This window comes from Ammospiza nelsoni, chromosome 1 (genome assembly GCF_027579445.1).
Source record: "Ammospiza nelsoni isolate bAmmNel1 chromosome 1, bAmmNel1.pri, whole genome shotgun sequence".
Lineage (NCBI taxonomy): Eukaryota > Metazoa > Chordata > Aves > Passeriformes > Passerellidae > Ammospiza > Ammospiza nelsoni.
The window spans coordinates 92645958-92666971 of record NC_080633.1 but is presented as its reverse complement, the minus strand read 5'-3'; the positions used below and the strand labels follow the sequence as shown (position 1 = coordinate 92666971).

At 36.7% G+C, this 21014-nt stretch overlaps 1 protein-coding gene across 1 annotated transcript in view; it reads left to right on the top strand.

Moving 5' to 3' along the window:
• LOC132070926 (dynein axonemal heavy chain 5-like) overlaps nucleotides 1-21014 on the top strand; it is a 143542-nt gene that overhangs the window by 93291 nt on the left and 29237 nt on the right. Inside the window, exons 59-67 of the mRNA XM_059468136.1 lie at nucleotides 1683-1859; nucleotides 5236-5430; nucleotides 6668-6823; nucleotides 7108-7290; nucleotides 10203-10373; nucleotides 10804-11182; nucleotides 12284-12555; nucleotides 18333-18600; nucleotides 20569-20690. Of these exons, the coding sequence (XP_059324119.1) occupies nucleotides 1683-1859; nucleotides 5236-5430; nucleotides 6668-6823; nucleotides 7108-7290; nucleotides 10203-10373; nucleotides 10804-11182; nucleotides 12284-12555; nucleotides 18333-18600; nucleotides 20569-20690 (1923 nt within the window). The remainder of the gene's footprint in view (nucleotides 1-1682; nucleotides 1860-5235; nucleotides 5431-6667; nucleotides 6824-7107; nucleotides 7291-10202; nucleotides 10374-10803; nucleotides 11183-12283; nucleotides 12556-18332; nucleotides 18601-20568; nucleotides 20691-21014) is intronic.

Sequence of the window (21014 nt, the reverse complement as noted above, 5' to 3'; positions counted from 1 at the left end):
TTGTTCTATGAAGTCTTGTAAGAGCTGTTATTCCACTCTACTTTTGAAAATCCAGACAAAAAAAAATTAAAGACTCTGTATGGCACTTGGAGGATTAGGCAAAACTAACACTGGATTAAATGTATATTTTTTTAAACTTGAAGCATGAGGTCCTGACCAAGAATGAATGCAGAGTGATTGTAAGGGAACAGGAATCTGGAAAGAAATTAATAAGCAAAATATGAGTTAATTATTTTAAATTTTTTTAGCACATGAAAAATAATACTTATAAAATTGCAGCATCATGGAATAATTGAGATAGGAAGGGACCTCTGGAGACCATCTAATGCAAAACACACATCCCTCCTTCCCCCCTACTCAAGGCTCAGGGCATTTTTTGGTTGGGTTTTGAATATCTTCCAGGATTCGACCACTTCCATTCGCAACCTATTTCAGTTTTTGACCACTCTCACTGAAATAAAGGGATTTTTTGTGTGTTGAATGTAAATATCTTATATTCCAATTTGTGTCCATTGCCCCTTGTCATTTCACAAAGTACTAGTGAAAAGAGTCTGGCAATTTCTTCTTTACACCTTCCCATCATGTGTTTGTGCACATAGGTGCATGTGTAGAAATCCCTCCTGTACTCTAGACTCAAGTCTAAACCATCTCAGCCAAGGCTGCCCCCAAATTTTAGATTCCTGATCAGTTCTTTATCTGCAAGTCTTAGGTTAAGCAAACTGCCTTTCCCTCATTAAATCCTCACTTCACTGTGTTGAGAACTTTTGTCAATGCCCTCCTTAAAACATCAAGGATTGCTTGTGTCTTTCTGTGTTGTCCCTTCAGATATTGGGTTGTTGAAGTTCCCCATGTAGACCAAGGTCAGTGAATGGAAGGTTTCTTCCCCTCATCTACTTCTTGTTAACCACATTGTCTGTGACAGACACACACATCTCCCATGCTGATCTTCCCTCTGATGCTAACCCATAAGGTCCCATCTGGCAAATTTTCCATCCTTTAATCTCCCATAATGACCACATGGATTCCACTGCCCTCTCACATGTAAGAAAACCCTTCTTCTCACCTTCCCAACCTGTCCTTCCTAACAAGCCTACAGACAGCTGATGCAGCTCTCCAGTTGTGGATCTCTTTCCATCATGTTCCCATGACTCCCATCATATCATGATGCTCCAACCATGTGCAGAGTCCTCTTTTGTTCTCCATGCTGTGCACATTCCTGTAGAAACACTTCAGAGAGGAGCCCAGCTGCGATAATTCTTATTCTATAAGCAGTATGAAAGCTGTCCCCAGCAGTGTCTTTTTTTGGAGGTGTCCTTAAGATGGTCCTCCATTTGCCCTGTTTTGTTGATTACAAGATTTATTTACAGTTTATCTCACCCCACACATTTTGTTTGCCAGCCCTGTCCCCCACTTCCTCACGTGACTCTTGGCCCTCCTCTGCCTGACACTTCATTCCTCTAAAGCTCTTCATCCAGCTTGGTCACAGAGATGCTTTTTCTCCACTTGGTCAGGTGGTTGCCATCACTTCCAAGCAAATTTGTACTTCTGAAAAGAATTATTTAAAGCAAAAAATACTCCTGTTATGAAGAAAAATTATTTATCAGAAAGAGATAAGTTTTTAAAGTTAGATATTTGTGTTAGTTTTGTGTCTGCTTAAGCTAACTTCTTTATTTTCCGTACAGCTTCGTTGGACAGCAAGCAGCAAAAACTTTCAAAATCAAATTATTAATTTGGTGGGGAATGTTCTTCTGGCCACTGGATTTCTCTCTTATTCTGGACCTTTCAATCAGGAGTACAGGAATTTGCTACTCCAATTGTGGAGGAAAGAGATGGACAATAGCAAGATTCCATACAGTAAAGTAAGTACTCATGTTTTGTTCTGACCTTATTCTTTGCCTTGCTGAGAAATTATATGCAGAGCATTTCATTCCAGAAAAGTACATAATTGGAAGATTATATACAGGCTGTCACATTCAATCAGATTTTTAATAAATAAAAAATCTGAACAGTTGACAGCTGAGCTTCTAAACCAATATGTTTTAAATTCCTCTTTACCCTGTCAGGCATTTCACAATTGGTATGTAGGACACTGCTCTGGCAAATCTGTGAGAGGAATGCTGTCTGAGATCAGCTGCCCTGGGAGAAATGGCATAATACAGGAAACAAAGTAAAATTTGTCAGCTTAGAATACACTTACCTTTTCATAAGAGGAGACATCACCTTTGCTCTTCTGTGTGTTATCAGTATATACCCTCCTGTCATGCCTTCTGCTGCATACCCACAACATTTAATTTTGTTTTATTTGAAGTGTCTTGTAGAAAGCATTTTTCAGGGCTTGCTCCAGTGTTAGCTTTTAAATCCATGCACCTTTGTCACCAGTGAGGCTGTTCCAGTGAGGCTGACGTTGCAGTATCTCCTTCTCTGGCCTGTGTCTGTACAGGCAGAGGTGGCCTAAAATGCAGTTGGAGCTCTGGTCCCATATTCAGTTTCTGTTTCCTGCCACTTCATATTCTACCTTTATTAAGGTGAACAACCTGCATGCTGAGACTATGAGACAGGGCAGGATATGTGAATCTTGTCCTTTGCTTTTACCATTATGCATGAATCTTGCCCTTTGCTTTTACCATTACCTGCCTCAGGATTGCCAGACCTGGCAGATGTTCTGGTGCAGAGGCTTTGCTCATGGCCAATAACAGCCTGGCTCCTATTCCATGACTTTTAGGAGGTCTGTCAAATAATCTTCCCTGTACCTGGAAGATACATTCATACTGAAGGCAGAATTTGGGCCATAGTAATCAAAGCTGTCTTTCTGAGTAATCTGTGGTGTCTTCCACTTGGTTTTGTGAGTACCTGTGTACATTTTCTTCAGCAGTTAAGGCTGGAGAAATAATTCAGGGACTCTCTCTTCCTCTCAGCACAGGAGTTGAGGTATTAAGCTCAAACATTTCCTGTTTTCAGCTGTCAAAGATTTTGACAAAGCAGTTGCTGCTGAAATGTGCTGTGAGCTACTGAACAACATGTGTACATCTGTATCATTGTGAAACAGCTAAAGGCAGATCTGCATCTTCTTTTCAGTTTTTTTGGGATTTAGCACTTAAAACCTCTGTTAAGGAGACCTCTTTTCCATAAGGGGTTTGTTCACTTCATAGAAGTTACTTTTGAATATATTTTTTATTATTTTTAATGTTAGGTTGGCATAATTCTGGTAGTGCTGATTAACCTTGACTTGAGAGAGGGAAACTTGCAATCCAGCCCAATTTATGCTGTGACTTAAAAGATGAATGACTCTGACCCACCCAGTAAAGCTCTTTGAAAGCTGCTGATGATAAAAAATATGTAAGGCCAAGATGGATTTATTAATAAAGTACCAGGAGCAGTGCAGTTTCAGGCAAGATTCTTAACCAGTGTGGCATGGGAGTTATCCTACATACACTCAACTGAGGGAGGCTCTTTCCTGATCTCAGTGTACAAAATGTTCTTAAAAGCTACTTACTTTGGGGAGTATCTGTCAAGATTCTCACCATTTAAGGATAAGAAATTGGATATATAATATCTTTAGAAAGCAATACATAAAGAACTAAAATTCTGCTTTCATGAGGGTATTCTGGCCAACATTACTGTTTGGCTGCATTCTTGAAAACTTGAGGAATACTTTCTTATGGTTTCTATGTTGCTCCCCCTTCCTCCCCAGTATGTCTCAGTTAGATGGATACCATAGTTAATGAGTTTCAAAATGTATTTACCATTCTGTTTAGAGTTCCCATTAAAGACAGAATTATGATTTCCATCATAGTGTATTGAAGAGAGTTTTGATTTTTTCCCAGGGAATTAAGTGCTCACAAAAGGCAGCATATGGGCCTTTCTTGATACTTCACACTGCAGGAAAGAAAGCAGCTTTGCAGTTCAAGCACAAGGCTTGATATCTGCCTTACTTTGTCACAGACTACTAACTGACCGTGGGCGTATGAGTCATTTAGGCATAACAATTTACAAAGATCTGTTTAAAATTAGCCACTTATCTGTTTAGTTAGGCACTTAAATTAGCTGAGTTTCAGAGTTGCAGGGTGACTGATATTTCTTGCTGTAGGTAAGAAAAAGTTCAAAGCTGTTTAGATCCTACTCATCTGCTTAAGGAGCTAAATATGGTTTTAGGTTCCAATTGCTGAAAAAATTGCCTATTACATGCTTTTCTGTCCTTTGCACAAATGGAAACTAGATTCCTAAAATTTCTTTGTCTTCTGAGGATGATTTGTGTTGCTTCATTGTGAGTATTCAATAATTTTAGAAGTAAAAAAATCAAAGGAGTGAAAAAGCTTTGGCATCTTGCAAATACTGTTATCATTAGGTATCATGATTGTATCACAACTCTCACAGTATTTGAAGTTTTGCTTTAGGCTTCAGATGCTGAATTATGTGATTTTCACTAGATTTACAGGCTTTTACCTTCCTTCTTTCATGTCTTTATTTTAAACATGTCTTTAAATAAAGCCTACAAGTCAGAATTGTTGAATGAAAAATGTAAGGAGCAAATTAAAAAATACCTTCAATTTCATTATTTTTACAATTCTCAATCCTTACTAAGGTGCTTTTCTAAATTTGAATTTGGTTTGCTACTTTCAGCACTTTTTTCTTCACATACACATTTTTGAGAGGCCAGTCACTTTTCAGAGGGAATAAAATAAAGCAAGTTATTTGACAAGTGCAAATCAGACTTAAGGAGAATATGCAAACTGTGAAGGATTTTAACTTAGCCTCAATAACCTTCCATGATAGTTCATGGTTACTGATCCATAGCACATCTCCACACTCTTCTCTTAGTCTCCCACAGCCATCCTGTACTTGGAAGGCACTTTCCAGCAGGTGGAAGGTCTTGTGAGCAAGATGACAATTCTACTTCAACTCGCAGGAAAAGTGTTTGCTATTAAAAACTGCAAAAAATCCGTTTGTCATTAGATATTGAACTGACTTCAGAGTTTTTCTGACAGTCTCTGATGGACATCAAAGCCTCAACAGAATTCACTTTCATTACTGCTCAACTGCAGTGATTGAGCCACTGAACTTTAAAGAAAAGAAACAGTAAGCAATAACTATCAAATACACTCCATCATGCATTCTGATCAGAATATGAAGAAAAACCATAGCAGATGTTTTAGTATAGCTCCTCTAACTGGCACTAATTTTGTATTTACATGTTTTCTACTGGTACTGATTTTGTAATTGCATATTTTCTATTAGAACTTGAACCTTACTGGTATGCTTGTTGACAATGCTACAGTGGGTGAATGGAACCTCCAGGGTCTTCCAAATGATGACCTTTCAATTCAAAATGGCATTATTGTCACAAAAGCATCTAGATATCCGTTGCTGATTGATCCACAAGGTCAAGGAAAGATCTGGATCAAAAATAAGGAAAAGAATAATGGACTTCAGGTAAATAGTTAATTTACAATTCCTTAAAATCTGTGTGTCATTTGTGTGTCATCATGCTTTGGCCATATGTAATTTAAATCTGATGTTTATTGGTGTACAGCTATGCAGAAACTAAAACAAGACTGACATAGAACCTGTACCCTATATCATGGTATCAATAACAGGGCAAAATAGTTTGCACTGATATGTTATGACATATCTATTTTTATAATGAATCTTTTAATTGCTTGCTGTAGTGAAAGAGAAACAAAGAGGGAAGTAAAAGGTTGTATCTCATTCTCCATCTTCCTGGAGATTTGTATCTCCTGCTCTGAGTTCTCCCTGTTAAGTCCAGGGGGAACAAAGTTATGTCAAGATTCTAAATACACAAGTGTTTAAATTATGACTTACATCTGGGATATTGTAACTTGCTATGGTCTTGTTAGTGTTATGCTGTTGGTCACCCAGACACTGGCTTTATCTCTAGGCTGAATTAGTAATAAAAATGTAGGGAACATGCTGTTTTGGTAGATACACATACATCTGCATGATAACAAACAAAAAGTGCAGAGTGATGGAACAGAGTATTAATTTTTAAATAATATACTGATTTAATTCTGTGTAATGTGCCTCTAGATATTTTAATTATACCTTTTTCAAAGAGCTTTGCCTGCAAGACAAGGATTTATTTTAAAAACATGTCTATCCTATTTTTTTTCCTGGTAAAAAAAAACACCTGAAAACCATGGCTTAAGAGATGCCTGGAAAGGTTATTCAATTATCATCTTAAATAATTATGTTAAATATATTAAATTTGGATAAATGAAAAGGAGTCTGTGTGACTTGTAGCAATTTTAAGACTGGTGGAACTGAATTGGAAACTGAATGTCTGATGTCAGATCAGGCCTCGTGTATAACACTGGCTCCTTTTCTGAACTCCATAAACATTTCCCTACTTCATATTAGTGTTTTAAGCATAAATCTATTTATATTTAGGAGATATTAAGATATTGCACTGATTAGATAGATATGCAGATAAGAAAGTAAATAGGTAACAATAAAGAAATGTAATCTCCTATCCTCTGAAGTTTAAAGCAAAGCTTCCATTCATGTCAGCCGAGTCAAGTTTTGGTCCCTAAAGTGTAGCCATTTGCATATATATCCCAGGATGAGTACAATTTTTCAAAGCTTCAATAGATTTTATGCTGTTTTCTGTGTGCTTTCAAATGCATGCTGTGTTGTGACTCAATCTGCCTAGGTTACAGCTATGAACCACAAGTTCTTCAGAAGTCACATAGAAGACTGCTTGTCCCTTGGCCGACCTCTGTTAATTGAAGACATTGGAGAGGAACTTGATCCTGCCCTAGATAACATCTTGGAAAAAAATTTCATAAAATTTGGTTCAGCACACAAAGTAAGATGAATTGTAGACATGAAATTAAAACCCAACAGGACAGATGCTGGGTATAGGGTAGTCTGAATACTGACATGATTTGTACCTTTAAAACAGTTAGAAAATGAGTGGTGAACTCGTGGGGTTATTTGAGGGGCTTTTTTACCCTTAATCAGAAAGTTTTAAAAGTGTAAATGAAAACATTAAAAAAAAATAATATTTTTTTTTCATCAGACAAAATAACAGTTTTTCTGAATTCAGCTTTCAAAAATTGAGAAATGCTTTTTATTTTTTTTTATTTTCAGGTGAAAGTAGGTGACAAGGAGGTAGATCTGATGAAGGGGTTTACCCTCTATATGACAACAAAGGTGGCTAATCCTGTTTATACTCCAGAAATTAGTGCAAGAACAACTGTGATTGACTTTACTGTTACTATGAAAGGTCTGGAAGATCAGCTCCTTGGCCGTGTCATCCTCACAGAAAAGCAGGTATTGAGTCCTGCAGCATTTTAATAGAGGGAAAGCTTGTTCAGTATCTGCACCAAGAGTGCATACATATTCAGTGTCTTGGTTGAAATCAAATGCAAGAACAAAAATGTGAATGAGAGTTTAAAGGTTGTGCATTTGCTGAAATACAATGAGGAGCTCTTTTTTAATCGAATGGGGGAACCTAAACATTTATTTTAAGATCTGGCCTTGGAAAGAGAATAAAGAAAATTATTCATTAAAAATACATCACTGGCATGCACATGACATACATAAAACAACTTTATTCCTTCATATATGGAAAGGGCTTGTTCAGTCAGAAATCTCTTGTATTTCTAAATTCCTTTTTAAACTTGATTTGAATTACATGAAAAAATGCTTATGAACTTGAACTACTTTTGCCAGCCAGGCTCTAGTGTGCAAGGAGATAAAAGATTCTTAAGGAGCCCTGAACACTGACTTGACTCTATTCTTACTAAAATTTGCATTGATTATGTGGAAGTTAATATAAGGAAGAAAATCCTCTCTCAGGTGAGATTAAAAAATTGAGGTTTGCATTAGCAGAGCTGCTGCTTTCAGTAAGTAGCTCAGGTAGGCTTGCTAATGTAAGAGGAGCTGCCTACCTAAAGGAATTATTTCTTCCTTTGGCTTCCCCAAAGCATGTTCTAACCAGCGTTCTTTAGTGGTGCTGTCATTTTCTCCAGCCAACACCCTTCCACTTTGCTCAAAATGAGCCTTCACTGAAGTAAGGACTGGAATTAAGGTGCCCTTCCTTAATCTGACAGTCACAAACAGGGGCTGGAAAGTCATTGTAATGCACAAACGTCCTGTGAATTCTTCCATGGAAAACAGAAAGACTGTAACAGGAAGTACTGGAGAAAAAGTGGGTGAGATAAATGCTTTAGATGCAGAACTTTTAATCTTTACTCCAGTAGATGTAGGTTTTTGTAAGCAAAATCAAACAGCATTAATGGGAATATCCTGACTAATCTCTGAAGGGAGAGAGGTCTAAATCAAGATAGAAGGAAAAGAAGTGAAATAGGTTTCTCATGACCTACATATAAAAATCCTCTTCCCACAAGATACCCTTGCTTTGTATTGTTTTTTTTCCTTGGAAAGAACTGTTAGAGAATGCATATTGAATGTATGTAGCAACACCTAGACTGCATTGTGTCAAAAATATGGTCATTGAAAAATATTCCTGCAGTGCTGTTCATCAGCTGAAGAGAGTTGCAAGGGAACCTAGTTAATATCAGCGCTGCTTGCTGAACAGGGACATGGCTGCAGCTGATCAACATTTATTAAACTTTTGGCAGATACAAAGGCATCATGGTTGTTGTCTCTTCTGTCTCAGTAAGAGGTGAATGTTGTGGTGTAGATAGAGCCAATGGGATTCTGAAAAAATTAGTTCAAAGAAAAGACATAACATGAACAGAGCTTCTGAAGAACAGGTTTTCTATTACAAAGAGACAACTTTATGATCACTGAACTAAAGTAATAGATTAAAGGAACCAGACATCCTTAAAGATTGCTCTAGTGATCAATGAAATATGATCAAAGAAGTGTTTATTCTCACCTTTATAGGTTGATCCTATAAATATAGGAAAAAAATCAGCTTATTTTTGTACTTTGATAATGGAGCTGCTGCCATTATTTGTGTTCAGAACAACTATTATTTATATTACAAATGTGAAATTCCTTTGCAAACAAAAACTTGTACCTGATATATTTGCTGATAAGTTTCTGAAAGATACCTTTTACAGACTTATAAATAGTATGGATAAAGCGTCTGATCTTAAACAAAGCACATCCTTATGTGGAATTTAAACATGTAGTTAAATGTATTTTTGAGTTTTTTTGTGGAAGTATTCCCTTTGTGTAATTCTCTTTTTTTTTTTTTTTAATGGTATAGAAAGAGGACTACTAAATGTAGAAAGCTGAATTACTGATACTTAAGCCATTCCCTTCTTTTGGGATGCAGTCACTTGTAGCTTCCACAGAGCTACAGAGCCCTAGAACATATTTCAAAGTTTCCAAGAGAGGCGTTTGTAAAAATAAAGAAATTTATCACTTCTTTGAAATAAAGGAGAACCTCTCCTGTACTGTATAACTATAACTCTGTACATCTCCTTTTTCTCTAGCTTGACGTGTTGACAAAAATGAAAATAAACCGAAGCCATAGGTGTAGATAGACGATTATTAACAATCCTTTTCTTGTAGGAAGGTTGACTGGATTGATTAAATAAAGACAGCCAGCAAAAGTATCCCTGAGCTGTGTAGACTGTGCTGTACAGATGCCTCCTCATTTCACTTGGTGTTCTGTTGACTTGTCTGCCTTTTTTCCCTTGTCATTGTCTGTCTTGTAGAAAGGGCAAAAAAATCCATATGACAGAGATAATAATTGTAACATTTCCTGTTTTATAAGCAGTAGAGGATTGTATCTTTCCAAGTCACAGAATGGTAGAAATTAGAAATGGGAAAGGTCATCCAGTCAATTTTGCTCACAATGTAAAATCCAGCCATACAAAGCATCTTTCAGGCCTTTATCTGATTTAATTTTAAGTACTCAATGTAATGTGGCTTTTATCACTTGCCATTGTAAACTATCTTCAGTGGTTTAGGTGTGCCGTACTATGAGGAAGATTTTCCTGGTAATTCAGATGTGTTTTCATTCTCCAGCATTTATACTTCATTAATCAATACATACAGGATACATATAAATTAGTTTAATGTATATATTCCATATGCTTATAAATTATTTTAGTACAGAAATATTTTGTAGTATTTCAGTATTTTATGGAAAAGACAACAAATTCCCCACTCTGGCAGACATGAAATCACATTTTCTATGTCTTTATAAGGAATCTTCCTTTTAATTGACATTAAATATTCTATGGAAAACTTCTTGAATACAGGAACTGGAAGCAGAAAGAATCAAACTAATGGAACAAGTGACATCCAACAAGAGGAAAATGCAGGAGCTTGAAGATAATTTGCTCTGCCGTCTAACCAGTACAGAAGGCTCTTTGGTTGAAGATGAGTCTCTGATAGAAGTCTTAAGGATCACTAAATCAACAGCAGAAGAGGTGAATTTTGAATTCACTGTAGATATATTTTGTAATTGTAATTTAAAGATAGTATATATAAAGACATATGTATATATTTTCATTCCTGTTTTATTTTTTCCCATTCAGAGCCACTGTAAACATCTGACCTCTTAACAAGTAAATAGTAGAAACACTTATTTTTTATTCATAAAAAATAGCAAAATTAAACTGCTACCTGGATATTGTTCATATTCCAGGCACTGCAAGTGTAAGTTTGAATCAGTTCCCATCTTGACAGGAGTTGGAACACATGAAGATACAATGTCTGTGTTGAAACACTGGCAGAGGGAAGCAAAGCTCAACTAAAAATATTATTGTGGTCTTAATCAAGACCTTTACTTTTTGCTTGTGTAGCATAAATCACAACTAATGCAGCTTAATCTTCATGATCTTTTCCATTAATTTTAAGGTCAGTGAAAAATTAAACACAGCAATGGAGACAGAGGTGAAAATCAATACTGCACGTGAAGAGTATCGGCCCGTGGCAGGTCGTGGTAGCATCCTTTATTTCCTAATTGTGGAAATGAGCTTGGTTAACGTCATGTACCAAACATCTTTAGGGCAGTTCCTTGGCATTTTTGACCTATCAGTGGAAAGATCTCGGAAATCTCAAATTCCAGCAAAAAGGGTGGTTTATATAATCGAGCATCTCACCTACGAAGTCTTCAAGTACACAGTTCGAGGGCTGTATGAAAATCACAGGTTCCTGTTCACATTGCTTCTGGCACTGAAGATTGACTTGCAGGCCAAGAAAATTTCACACACTGAGTTTGAGACACTGATCAAAGGTAATTTCTCTAAAAATGTTCCTGTTTACAAATGTCTGTGTACTGCCAAATTCAGATTTTGCAGTATTGCACTAACAATGTGTTGTATCCTGTGGATCTTCTTGTTTTTAACTTGTGAATGGAAGCATATACAGTCCAAGAATGAATTAAAGGACAAATTTTCCAAAACAAGAGCAATATAGATTATTTGTTATGAAAATAATGCTTAGATGAGGATTATTTTAACTGTTATACATTGCAAAATGGAAAAAAAATAAGTCCATTATTTGTTAGAGAACCTATAGCCTCTACTATCTGCCTCTTTTTCAAGTTGCTGCATATCTGTGTCTGCAAGATTGTAGACAATCAGCAAAAGCTCTCTTGTTGGCTTATGAGCAGGCATGTGAATGCTGTACCAGGCTTAAGTATCAGCAGAAAAAAAGCCTGTTATGTGTTGTAAAACAATTTTATATTGCATTGCATTATGTCACCACTGTATGTCACTACTCAGACACAATGACAAAGAAAAATTTGACTGAGGTTTATAAAATTTGATGGTCAGTGACCTCACTGAGTTCTCCAAGATAAATTCAATCTGGTACAAAGACAAGTACAGTCAGGTGCTTGGCATCCAAATTTTTCAGTTTGTTTAGCAAATACTGAGTGACTGTTCAGCTGTGGCTCAGCTGTGCTGGGTGTGCAAATGGGCATGAGGCTGAGTGCTGGTTGAGCTAAGAGGCTGTTGACGTTGCAGCCCTGGAAATGAATGCACCATGTGCTTTCTTATTCTTTAGCACGGATGAAAGGAGGCTGCACTAACCATTATACGTCTGCTCTGAAGAACCGGGCTTGAGTATCCTTTTAGGTGGCCACATTTCATTCCAGCTCTACAGATAGAGTAGAAGCAGCACAAAAATTAGTGGGATATCAACTTTGGGAGGAACTGAGACCACTTTCCAGTTAGGTCTTTGTTACGTGTTTCCTCCATGCAAATGACATCTCCATATCCTGGTTTGCATAAAGTGTTACTCCCTGAATTATATAAAACCAGTATTTTTTATTACTTGTCATTTTTCTGTTTAACAATGTTTGTTTTCCTCTGTAATACTTTTAATTTTGCAGGAGGTGCCAGCTTGGATATGAATTCTGTGGAAGCAAAACCAAAAAAGTGGATCCTTGACACGACATGGCTCAATCTTGTGCAGTTATCTAGCTTGTACCCTTTTGATCAACTTCTAGTGCAAATTGTTAAGAATGAGAAGTCTTGGAAAGCCTGGTTTGATGAAGAAGCTCCTGAAAAATCTGTTATTCCTGATGGTTATGACAGCTTACTGGATCAATTCCATAAACTGCTCCTTGTTCGTAGCTGGTGCCCCGATCACACTGTTGCCCAAGTAAGATACATTTTTGTACCATGGTTATGCCATGTGGCATCTCCTGAAGAACTGCTAGTTCCAAACTTAGGCTCTCTGAATTTCTTGTTACCATAATATTTCTATTTGAGTGAGCTATTTTGAAAAATCAGATATTGAAATGCTCATTAAAAATATGTGTAAAAAACCTTATTTATTTAATTGCAATGAACTAGGAAGCAGAACATGAAACAAATTGTGTTGGAGCTGCAAGAATACCATTGCTTTGGTGTAGTGCTTTCACAGTCAAGTCATGCAACCTGTAAAGAAGTTGCATTCCTCTGGTGAATCAAAAGATACCTCCCTGTTCATTTCCACAGAAGTGGCGGAAAAAGAGCAATTCACTTTTATGGCAGGTGCACTAAAACAGCAGATAAACTGTTTACTTACTCTCTCTACTGAGGAAGTAATAATTAAGGCTGCCTTGTGGCAAATGTCATAAAAGAAACTGCAGTAAACTAGCAGTTTCTCCACAGTTTGTGATATTTTGATTTTTCTTCTCTATGTAGGTGTAAAAGAGATGTATGAGTCCATGAGTACCCTCTTTCCACTTATTCTTCCTTCTTTCTGTACTGGAAAGTAGTAGTTTTTCTTTCCTGCCTATATCAACTTTACATGTTACGTGCTGTGATAGCATCTGTGTTGTATTTAGGGGACACCATATTTTCATGGACCTCTTTTTCAACAAGGCTCACTCCACTCTTTTTCATTTTGTGTTCTTCACTCCGTAAGCAGGAGAGAAGTAAGGGAGCTCCAACTGCCATAATTTAAACAGAGCAAAATAATAAAGCTGCTACTGCTTATTTATCAACTTATTATCTATCAACAATTGTCTATCAACTAAATTATCTAATTTAACTAATTTTTTATTGTCTTGCACAAACATCTCTATAAAAGAATATCTCTGAACAATGGTTGCAGTAAAAGGTCATTACTGTAATTTTTGAGGAGAGAGGGGATCTCTATTGTTACTCTTTTTTTATCTCTTCTTTCCCTACTGTGTTTTCCCAAGTATTAGAAATTTTACCTGTCTGGGACAAAATTTACACTTAATAGTGGGTGACTGAGGGTTTCTTTTTCTGCAATTGACATCTTCCTCAGTCCACCTTGTTCCTCAGTGCTTCTCTTCATCATACATGCCTAAGAATCTGTGAGAGTCAATACACAGCTAGGAAATCACTTCAGTCAAAAAGAATTTCATGCACTAAGGTAGCTTTAGAAGTTCTTTTAGAAAATGTCTATGAAAAGAAAAAAAATAGAGGCATAAAGAAGGTTTGACCTTTAAGGATCACGTCTGAGCTAAGTTTATGTTTTGTAGAAATAGATATTCAGCGTAAGAGACTTGGATAACCACTGGACAGGAGAATTTGTTTGAAGTTCCAATAAATATATGGGAGATTGTAACTGGGTCAGATGAGAGATCTGTCTAATCCACTATGCTGTAGAGACAGTGTCAAGAATACATACTTAGAGGAACTAAAAATGGAACTGGTATAGAGAAACTCTTTTATTTTGCTATCCACCAACTTTTAACAGGCAGTAATTTAGGGACAATATCTGGGATGTCCTCAGAGCTGACACTGGATCTATTCTGCATAGATTTTTTTCTCCAGTTCTTTAAAGAAACCCATTTAGCATTTTCTAGCAACAGTGTTCACTGGATGGCTGTTGCGTGAGCAGAATTCTTTCTCTTCTGTGTTTGAAGTTTGCTACCTGAGAATTTCAGTGGTTGCCTCCTGTGGACTAAAGTTGAAAAATTAAAGTTCAGACAGTCATTGCTTCCAGTAGAGATGCTAGTAAATTCCACGTCACTAATTAATGCTAAACTTAAAAAGGTAAAGATAGATATATTTTTCTGGTAACTTTTTTTCCAGGCTCGGCGCTACATTGAAGAATCTCTTGGAGAGAAATATGCAGAAGGATTTATTCTTGAGATGGAAGAAATGTGGAGAGAAAGTGGCTGTCGAACACCTTTGACATGCCTTTTGTCAGTGGGGTCTGACCCCACTGAAAATATAGAACGTCTTGCAAAATCAAAGGTATTCTCCTAAACTGAATTTACTAGAGCTGATAAAGACATTTTTAACTCTTCTTTGCACTAGAAGTGGCATTTCTACATTTTAAAGATGTTTGGATTGTGATATTTACATTCATGCTAGTGTTTTCTGGAAGTTAATTTTTGATCAGTAGCCAAAATGCATTTAGTAGGAAATGAAAATGCTGCAGTCCCTCTTTTTTGCAGTTGTTTGATTCCAATGAGATCCCTGCCTTTATCTAGCAGATTATGATAACCCACTACTTAGGAAATGTACTAAGCTATTAGAACAAAGCAACATTTGTGTTTTAAATTGTGTTACATCCACTGTAGGAGCTGACAGTAATGATGATTACAAAAAGATACAGAAAAAAATCATAATTATGGTGATAAGAGGAATTAATTTTAACACCCTAGCATTCAATCTGTGCACTTGATGGAGACATTCAACATTTCCTACAGAACAGCATCACTTTAAGGCACTCTGTGCTCTGTTTTATGGTTCACAATGTAGCAGCATATAAAATTTTCCCAAGAAGTTATTTACTTTAGATCTCCATAAATTTTCCTCCTCATTAGAATGCATCTTCATTTAATGGTGCAGGATTTTAGAATACACTGAGTAAGACATGTAAAAGTAGGAGGACCCACAAATCTCTTCAGCTTATTAATTAGAAAGTGGAGATGCTCATTCCATTTGAAAATCAGGACTCTTATTTGTCTGTCTGTGTTAAAACAGCTTAAATTATGACCTAACTCTCACTTAGTGTTTAAATTTAGGAATCTTAAATCTGAAGTCATTAATTTGATCCTTGTCTGCTGTCAGACCAAGAGGATATTGCGGTCTTAATATGTTTTCATGCTTCCAGGAAATGTGTATGGAATAAATAGAAAGTGAGGTTGTGAAAGAGCTGAAGGGGTTGCCTTGTTTATTCACACATGGTTTATGAACAAGGCAACATCAGCTGGGCTGTCACAATGTGAAGTTCAGCTCCAGTGTTACCTGTGAATGTAAAGTCAACCACACTGTTTAACTGTAAGGTTCTTTTCCAAACTCTTGAAGTAAAGACCTAACCACACAGTATACAGGAACTTTTCAAGTTTACAAAAGCCATCCTAATGTCACAAAACAAAATGCAAACACAGACGTTTTTTAAAAATAAAAATGTGTATAACAATGTGGAACTTGAGGAGCATTTCAGCAATTCTTTAGCTTTTAAAAAATTTATCTAGAAATAATTTAATTTTCAGAAATATTTTCAAGGGAGCTTTGTGTTTATTTTGCTAATATGTCAACAAATTGTATTTAGTTCCTTTCTTTCTTTGAGATTTCTCTGCTTTTTTCCAGATTAAATCTTTAATATATGTTGGTTTTACTGGGGACCTGTTCTTGAAGCAGGGTGGTGGTGGTGCTGGGGTTTTTTTCTTATTAATGATAAAAAATGTGGGCCTCTTTTTTTAATGCTTTCCCTTTTATAGTCATGACTTTTAGTCTTAAAAAGGATTAGCACACCAGTGCTAATGGTGTCTCTAAGTATGATATTAACAGTATAAATCAGCTATCTGCTGTTGGTAATGTTCAAATTTGTGTCCAGAATTTATTTTTCACTCTAAAATTTAGCTGTTCAGGTGGCCCTCTCCCAAAGAAATGAGAACAGTATCTGTGGTTACTGAGCTATGTAATCTTGTTTATAAACCAAACAAGCTCTATCTTAAAATTAGTTGCATTTATGCCCCCTTTACTTTCACTTTAAGATGGTGTGAAAATTTTACTTTCAGGATTGAAATGAAGTTTCTTATGCCAGCACTTTGACTTCATTAAAATCAGATTTTTTTTTAATTGTAGAGATAATTTCTTCTTTTAGGGAATGATACACAGAGCATTCAACAGAGCTGTCAGGGCCACTGTAGTGACTAAAATGCCAGCATTTTCATCTGGATAGTGATACATGAAGATGAGATGGATATGCTGATATGACTCACTATTGAAAGTAACATTCTGTATGCAGACATTTAAAAGATTTCTTTCAGAAGGAGTAAAATGAGGACAATTCATAGTGAAAAATTCTCCTTGTCTTGATGTTTCTATGACCTTTAATGATTGTACATTTCAGAGGCAACATTGCTGAGAAGAGCAAATTATGAGTAGATGCTTTGTTAGGGAATAATGTATCTGCTGAATATTTATGCACTCTTATGCAGGGATAGTCATAGTGCTTGATTTACAGGAGTGCTAGCTGTACTCAGATGCATCTTAAAAAAGGTAAAGTTTTTTGGTTCTCTGGCACACAGCCAGCTTCACAGGCTGTTCAGCTTTGCTTCTTTTAGCTACAGTTTCAGGTTTCACTGACCTGAGAGTAGGATTTAACTGCTTTCTTATCTTTGGCATTCTGGTGTCCTTAAATCTTGCCAGGATATGGGGATCGTATACAGCAGCTGTATTTATACTGTTCTCTAAAATCAGGTCAGGGCCCCTTCTCTGACCCTGAGGCCAAATGACCCAGCACAGTTTGTGTCCATATGCTTAACCTCCTTCTCCTGCAAAAGGAGGGCAGCCTCCTCCACGCTGCTTAGGGGTGGATGTCTTCCTTGCTTTTTGTTTCACAGTAAGAGAGTCTGAGTAGCTGCACAGGTCAAGACTAACCTTTGTAGCTGTCAGCCAGCTGAAGACAGGGCCAGATTGATAATGTGCCTCATTGCTCACTGCATGAGGGATACTCAGCTGTAGGTCTTGAATGTGAAACTCTCCACGAAAAAAAAGTCTCTTCATCAATTCTTTCGCCCTCAACATGTATGTAGAATAATGTGTTTAAATGGGCTTGATAGTTCTGGTTTTTCCTGGCAGGGGTCAGGCAGCTAACCTGAGCCTGACTTAAAAAGAGCAAGAGTAGCAAAAACAAAAAGCAAGAGAGGATCTGCCTGCATGTTACTGACAGACTTGTGTGGTCCTGATCTCAGTCTTATCTTTTTCAGATCCCCTTGTGAGAGCCTTTATCCTCCTCTGGTTTTCTGAACAACTGCCTTTACTCTCCCATGGCCTCTGATGAAGATGCCATAAAATTCTAGAAATTTATATTTGCATTTATAAGCTTTCTCTTTTCTGAATCTAGATCTGCTCGAGCTAGCAGATCACCAAACTGGAATCCTCTGAATCAGTGGCTCCACAGCTGCCATTTACAATACAGGATGCTTCCTGAGTGGTGCTTTAATGTGAACCAATCTTTCCTGTCCTAACTGCTTCATCAACAGCTCTCTTTTGAATGAAATATGTTCAGGCAATAAAAAGTCATCAGAATTGTTTGGTTTACACTGTGTGTTAATTATTATCTGAAGCCCTAATATCTGCTCATCTCAAGATAGTACATTATAGGAAAAAGAATGGTCAGGCTGTATTTATCTCTTGCTTTATTTGAAAAAATGGTGAAAAAGCTGAAAAAATGTTTCAGGTGTCTTATCCCATAGATATTGTTAGACCAGCAAAAAAATATGATTTCCAGTGGGTGTAGTTTTCTTCCAACAGGTAGAAGATAAGAGGAACTTGAAGGGGTTTGCTTTTTTTTGTGGTTTTGTTTTCTTTACTTGGTTTTAATATAATCAGTCTGCATTGATATTAATGGCTTTCTTTGTGACAGAATGTCACTACACATGGATCTACAGAAGCAATACATCACATGTATAATTCTAAGGAGCTACATATAAAATAAACTTTCTTTTTTACCTTTAGAACATTCCATGTCGTGCCATTTCAATGGGTCAGGGCCAGGAAGTCCATGCAAGGCACCTGTTAAATCAGTGCATGCAAGATGGAGGATGGCTCCTCCTACAGAACTGCCACCTTGGCTTGGAATTTCTTAATGAATTAATGGACACCATCACAACAAAAGAGTCTGTGAATGAAGATTTCAGAACCTGGATCACTACAGAGGCTCACCCAGAGTTTCCTATTAATCTTTTACAGTCCTCTATAAAATTTACCAATGAACCTCCTCAAGGTAGGAATGACTTCCCTTCCCATGGGAGAGATTGGTGCTGGTCCAGGAAGTTTGGGCAGAAAGTAATGTTGGCTTCAGTGTGCAGCTACTTGAAGCTGCCAGTCTTGGACATCACTGACCTATGTTCCTGGGCATCCCCTGGTCTGCTGGGCCTCCATGCTCCTCCTTACACCCAGAATCTTTCCCCACTTCCAGGATGTTTCCTCATACTCAGATGTTCATCTCATGCTTTCTGAGCCTCTAAGCCCTCAGCTTCCTCACCTAAGTAGTCCATGTGCAGCAGCACAATGTGAGAATGTGAGATCAGCATCTTGACTGGCAGTTTGGACTCATGTTTCTGTATTAATAGGGGTGTAAGAAAGACATGGATGGAATGAATCCAGTGAGAACCCACAAAGTTGCTGAAGGAATTGGAGAATATCCTATGTTAGAGAGGCCAGGATGATTGTTAAACTTTGAGGAGAGGAGGAGGATCTTATTAATGCCTACAAATAAAGAAATAAATATACCCTTTCTTTATATATATATATATATATGTATGTATGTATGTTGCCAGTGGTTTCAGTTGATGATGTCAGTAGGAGCTAAGAATTTTTATCCAAGGTCCTATTTAAAGCTTCAGACATTTAAACCTCTTATTTCAGTATTTAGCTTCCTTTGAACATTAATAAAATATAACAGAATGTTTGATGTTTTGAAACACATCCTGTTTCAGCATTTATACTCCATCTCAAGAGCAGGTAGTCAGTCTGTTGATAAAAATTTCTTATTTCTTCCTCTTCTCTCCTCCTTTTTAATTCAGAGCTCAGCATCTTTTTATTGCACAGTGGCACCCTCCTAATCATTCTAATGGTAACAACCTATAGCTTCAAGAGGCTATTTTAGAAGTCAAATTATAGCAAATTTGCAACCTACATTTAGCAGCTGAAAAAAGGCCAGTGTAAAAATTTTAGTCAGGATGAAATATAGAGAGTTTTAGTTTCTCAAGACTGTCCTGTCACATTGGTAGCACAATAAAATAAAACACCTCTGTTTTATTTTGGAACCCTGTTATGATATCCATTCGATATTTTGGAAAGCTATTTGTTTGAATATTGTTTTGCAGAATTTTTGTGAAGTATGAACAAAAGCAAAAGTACTTTTATTGTGTCATATCAAGTAAGATGGTTTTGGCCATCTTTTCACTGCACTTAAAATCTGCCCTTCTAGACTTGTGTGAAGCTGATTACGTGGAAAGTATCATAAGAGGGACCTGATGTCAGTAACTCATGCTTGGGTTGTCTGCCCAAGGCAAAAGATGCTTGAGTAGCACTGCCTGAAAACATCTGGGAGCAGTCAAGCTTCCATGTTCCATGGCAGCTGGGACTGTATCAGTATCAACTGCCTAAAGCTGTTCCTGGGATATGAAATGTCAGTGCTCAAACAAACCTCCCCAAGTATTAATGTTTGCACTATGAATTTAGGTTCTCCTTGTCACCTTGGTGCCTGTAGGCCAGTTGAACAACAGCATATAGAATTTTGAGATTTTTCTAGGAATCAAATCTAAATAAAATTATCTTAAATAAAACTAAAATCTCTTATAATAAGTAAATAGCAGAACAAACTCTTGGATACTCAGTGCTATATTTCATTTGATATTTGATGTCTTTTTTATTGCCATATAGTTGCTAAATAATTATATTTCTATTTCAGTTGTTTATGGGATCATTTAGAATATGATTATGTAATCTTAAATCCTTCTGGACTGTTGAAATCAATTTTTTCTGTTACCTACCTAAAACAAAATGCTATTGAAGTTTGCCTGCTATGGCCAGCTGAACAGATAATTGATTCTAAGACATTATTTGAAGGTATAAGTGAGATGATACTGCAAATTGGAATAGAGAATTATGCTTAATAGAGTTTGGACTTATGGATTCCATACTTTTTTTTTTGCTAATGTGTTACATTTTGATACTTACCTTCTAGGTGTGAAAGCTGGCTTAAAGCGAACATACTCAGCTGTTACTCAGGATCTGCTGGGAGCGAGCAAAATGCCACAGTGGAAACCATTGCTATATGCTGTAGCATTTCTTCACACAACTGTTCAGGTTTAAAAATACATCTCTTCTGTCATAAAGCCATGTTTCATTTATTAATGAACCTTGTTATTAAATGAGAAACATTTTTAAAGGGATGTCCCATGTTGGCAAATTAACGCAAAATAAGAAAGATAACAACCTCTCTCTATTACTGCAGCTGTGTTAGAACTTATAATTTTGCTCATGTTGGTCCTGTATTTCCAACAGGGATGATATTTCAGAGGAAAAAAAGGACAATCAAGCAATGATCAATTTGAGTACTCTTCTATTAAAGTCCTGGTCAATGACTGTGTGATCTGTCTTTCAACTAACTGGATTTTTACTAATATTTGA